The following is a 5,208-nucleotide window of genomic DNA, read 5'->3' as shown; positions in this document are numbered from 1 at the left end:
TATACGCACACACACACACACACACAACTACATATATATACACACACACACACACGTATTTATGTATATATGAGTGTGTTTGTGTATATATGTACGAAGGGAACAAATTAGTTATGTTAAGAGCTGAGGGTTAACATTTAATGTTAGGGTTTCGTGTTAGCATTTAGGATTACAATTTTGAGATAGGATAAGGTTTAGTTTAGACAGAAATTGAAAAGGGATTCAAAAGATTTGAATTTGTGCACAAATTTTTACAGAATTGAATTTGCGTATGTTTGAATATATGGATATCAAACAAAAATACATTCTTAAAAGAAGAAAAATAAAAAGGTCTACAAAAGTGTTCTTAGTCCGAAATTTCGTTCAGTGTTTATTTAAAAAGAAATTTTTAAAAAAATAGTTACTATAAGTTAGATAAGTGGAAGCGCGTGGCTTAGTGGTTAGAGTGTCAGCATCATGATCGTAAGATTGTGGTTTCGATTCCTAGACCGGGCGAGGCGTTGTGTTCTTGAGCAAAACGCTTCATTTCACGTTGCTCCAGTCCACTCAGCTGGCAAAAATGAGTAACGCTGCGATGGACTGGCGTCCCATCCATCTGCGGAACACGTACGCCATTGAAACCGGGCCCATGAGCCTGGCTAGGCTTTAAAAGGGCGCATTTGATTTGATTTTGATAAGTTAAAGAGTTTTTGCGATGTTACTGTTAATTCTCGTGGTCATTAAAACTCGGGCAACGTCTACTATTTCAGTTCGTAACTTATGAAATTGTAAGGGTCGGGTGGACTAGTTTTGAAGAGGATAGGTGTGAGGTGGATAGCAAAAGGAAGTGGAGAGGTTTGGTAACTTTACAACAGACGTCATTCGGTGAGATGCGTTTTTGTTCAACACACACACACACACACACACAACCTCACGCGTACATAACATGTCCTCACTTTATCTTTCTTTTCCCTCACTTTCTCTCCTACCTCTCTTGTTCTTTCCCTCGTCTTTTCTTCTCACTCCCTCACATACTCTCCTCTCTCTCTCTCTCTCACACACACACACACATGCACACGTATACAACGACGCACGCTGAGCGCGCGTTCTGAAGCCAAAATAGTAGCAGACGATAATTAAAGAAAATAATGGGTTTGTGTATGTATGTGTGTGTGCGCGCGCGTGCAAACATTTCATGTAGTTGCTGGACTTGCTAGAAATAACTAAATCTCCTTCAATATCACACGCTGCCATCGTTGAAAACCGAAGAACACGTTGGCTAAGAATGAAAACAAAACAGTGTGTTAATGACTTGAATATTTTAGATCATAGATCTACTTGATCATGCTTGTAGTGGAGTTAAAAGACAGCACGGACACATGAAAGTACCATACACACATACACATATGTTCGATGAAGTCAAACTCGTTCTGTCGATCTATCTATCTATCTATCATATATCTTTCTATCTTCCTATTTGCGACTCATTTGTCACTGTCTTCCTCCCCCTTTTTCTCTTTGTCTTTCATATCACTCTTTCACTTCATCTTTCCCCTCTCTATTTTTTCATGTATCTTTCTATTTCGTACTTGCCTGTTTTCATGTATCATTCTATTTTGTCTTTCATATCATTCTTTCACTTCGTCCCTCCTCTTTCTCTCCCTCTCACTCCCTTCCTATCTATCTGGCTGTCTATCTTTCATGCATCTCTCTATTTTCCTGTTCACGACTCATTTGTCACCCTCTTTCTCTTTGTTTTTCATATCACTCTTTCTCTTCGTCTCCCCACTCCCACTCCTTCTCTCACTCTCTCACCGGTATTTGACAAACAGCGTTTAAAGCCGAAATTATCCGGAAACAACCGAAGTATTCCTTTTCCCCATTTATCGTCTGCTAAATGCGTGTTCACATCACTTCTGCTTCACGAAGATGTCTAAATTCAACACTGAAGGTAAAGTACCTTATAAAATTCATTAAAAAATACTAATTTCTTCTTTACTCCTTATAAAATTGTTCTCACAAAGTTAAAAAAGCAGATTTGGAAGAAGCAATTGATATCGTATAGACCAGTGGTTCCCAAACTTTTTAGAGACATGACCCACGATTTATGACACCAGTTTATGGCGACCCACTTAACTCTACTAAGTAAAAACATTAATGAAAGAAACAAATTTATTTCAGATTCCATTTTCATTGAGGCGTTTTTTTTATAACTGTTTCAACGTCTCCATACCCTATGGGCAGGTATTAACTCTAATACAAAACCTCGAAGCAGTAACTGTTATCGGTTCGATCAGTGTTGTACTGCGCCGATTTAAAGTTCTCTATAAATAGGTAAAAACAGATTTTTCCTTTTTACAGTTAGCCTACGAATAAATAACTTGAGAAAATGACCACCTCTGCTCGTGAAAAAAGCCTACTGCTTGATAAAACAAACAGTCTGGTATTGAAAACATGAGTCTTGAACTATCTCGATAGACAGCAGTTAATCGAAGCTAATGCGTAATTTTATAACCTTTTGCGACCCATCAGTGGATCGCGACTCATAGTTTGGGAACCACTAGTATAGACTCTTATCTGTCTTCGGTGTTATAATTGTCAGTCACTGATCCCTTCTCGAAGAAGCTATCTGAAGGTAAAGTTCTTTATTAAATTTATTGAAAAATATTCATTTCCTTTTTGCTACTTATAAAATTGTACTAAGTCAGTCATCCACACAAATTTAGAAAGACATATTTCTGAAGAAGAAGTTGGTATCGTTTTAGAGTGAACTTTAGATAGTCTTTGGTGTTATAATTGTCAGTCACTGGTCCCTTCTCGAAGAAGCTATCTGAAGGTAAAGTTCTTTATTAAATTTATTGAAAAATATTCATTTCCTTTTTGCTACTTATAAAATTGTACTAAGTCAGTCATCCACACAAATTTAGAAAGACATATTTCTAAAGAAGAAGTTGGTATCGTTTTAGAGTCTGAACTTTAGATTGTTATCAGTCTTTGGTGTTATAATTATCAGTCACCGTTCTCTTCACGAAGTCATCTCAAGTTTAAGCTGAAAGTAAAATAGCTTGTTAAATTAATTGAAAAATATTGAACAGAATCTTATTAACTTATCCCTATTATAAAGCAATTGTAATTGTAACTTCGTGTTCGAAATGGTGTCACTCTTGCTCAAAAACAGCACAAATTACCGAATGCTTCAAAAAGAGTCTCTTTTACTCTTTTACCTGTTTCAGTCATTTGACTGTGGTCATGCTGCGGCACCGCCTTTAGTCGAGCAAATCGACCCTGGGACTTATTCTTTGTAAGCCTAGTACTTATTCTATCGGTCTCTTTTTGCCGAACCGCTAAGTGACGGGGACATAAAACACACCAGCATCAGTTGTCAAGCAATGCTAGGGGGACAAACACAGATACACAAACACACATATATATATATACGACGGGCTTCTTTCAGTTTCCGTCTACCAAATCCACTCACAAGGCTTTGGTCGGCCCGAGGCTATAGTAGAAGACACTTGCCCAAAGTGCCACGCAGTAGGACTGAACCCGGAACCATGTGGTTGGTAAGCAAGCTACTTACCACACAGCCACTCCTGCGCCTATATGTTCAACATTTATGCAACAATGCCTCAAATTATTCAGGCTACAATTTTTGACTGGTTAATTAATGGGAGAAGATGTATTTCTACACAAAGTACCTTTGATTCAGTGTGATCCAGAAATACCTTTTACATTCAGGAGGCTATAGTCTCTAGTGAAACAAAATTTTAGTCTTTAAATAAATGTCAGGAACAAACTTTATCTGTTGTTGAAAAATAACTCGAAGAACATTGTTCCTCTCATGGGAAAATGCATCTTGCAAGGACAAGATTTGGAGGTCCACACAATTTTTTTGTTATGTTTTTTCTGAATAAACACCTAACATTGTTTAATAGGAAGTACTGGGTTTATGTTAAATATTAGATAATAGGAACAATAAAATTGAGAAGTGAAAAGTTAACATGGAGCCAAAAACGAGAAGCTTCCTAATAAAATGCGAAAATGTATATATCCTGACAAAACTATTATATAGGTCGTCACCCGAGTAACTCCAAGTAAGCCCCCCCCTCCGATATGTAAATAGGCACACATATATTTACACATATATACATACACACACGCACATATATATATCTTTGTGTGTATGTGTGTGTATATATATATATATATATATATATATATATTTATATACATATGTGTATGTATATGTATATGTGTGTGTATGTATATATGTATGTGTATATATATACATGTGTGTGTGTATATATGTATGTGTGTGTGTGGGGGTGTATACATGTATGTGTGAGTGCATATATATATGAACGCAAGGGAGATGTTAGACATAAACTACTTGTGTAGCACTACTGTTAAATGAAAAAAAATTGCTCTACTTTTACATATTGAGTCCTAATTCTCCTGTTTGTACCACCCGTGTGTGTGTCTATGTGTGTATACACATACACACACATACACGGAGAGAGAGGAAACATTGTCAACACAACCCCTCTGGAAACATTTAAACTGTCACAGACGGAATTGTTTATGGAGAACTTCCCATCTAACACATATACACACACACACTTTCACACACATAGCACTATATTCTTAAATATGTTTTCAGAGGGAAGTAAATGTAATACGAATGTCGTGGGGTAGGAGGTGAATATATGAGAGTGGGGTAATGGTGGAGGTCGCCACCCCAACACATATTCGCACAAACGCGCACACTCGCAGACGCTTATACAGACACACACATACAAACAAATATGTATTTAATCATACACACCACATATATATGCATAAAACAAATATATACATATATACATACATAAAACAAAAATATATATATGTGTGTGTGTGTGTGTGTGTATACATACAAAAAATAAATATATATATATATGCATGTGTGTGTGTATATATATATATATATATGCGCGCGCGTACGCGCACACACACACACACACACACACACACACACACACACACACACACACACACACACACACACACGCACATCTCAAATACAAAATTTGAGCAGTAGAAGCATAAATAAAGGAAAAGAAAAAAAAATGGAAGGAAGCAGCAGATAGTTTATATTGTAGATAAATCTGATGGAGTTCCACTTTAAATGTTTTTCTCTTTCTTTTCTTTTTTTTTTTGTCTTTAATCCGGTTCTAAATTCTTCTTTTC

The 5,208-nt window shown here is 36.4% G+C and overlaps 1 protein-coding gene across 2 annotated transcripts in view; it reads left to right on the top strand.

Moving 5' to 3' along the window:
- Nucleotides 1-1,783: 1,783 nt before the first annotated feature.
- Nucleotides 1,784-5,208, top strand: part of LOC106870346 (muscle M-line assembly protein unc-89) — a 151,749-nt gene continuing 148,324 nt past the window's right edge. The window contains exon 1 of one of the 2 annotated variants that reach the window (XM_052977071.1): nucleotides 1,784-1,930. In XM_052977071.1, the coding sequence (XP_052833031.1) occupies nucleotides 1,877-1,930 (54 nt within the window). In that variant the 5' untranslated portion in view covers nucleotides 1,784-1,876. The remainder of the gene's footprint in view (nucleotides 1,931-5,208) is intronic. The other variant, XM_052977070.1, reaches the window with a different exon arrangement.

This window comes from Octopus bimaculoides, chromosome 26 (genome assembly GCF_001194135.2).
Source record: "Octopus bimaculoides isolate UCB-OBI-ISO-001 chromosome 26, ASM119413v2, whole genome shotgun sequence".
Classification (NCBI taxonomy): Eukaryota; Metazoa; Mollusca; class Cephalopoda; order Octopoda; family Octopodidae; genus Octopus; species Octopus bimaculoides.
The sequence above is the reverse complement of the archived record's forward strand: the minus strand, read 5'-3'. Positions and strand labels throughout refer to the sequence as shown.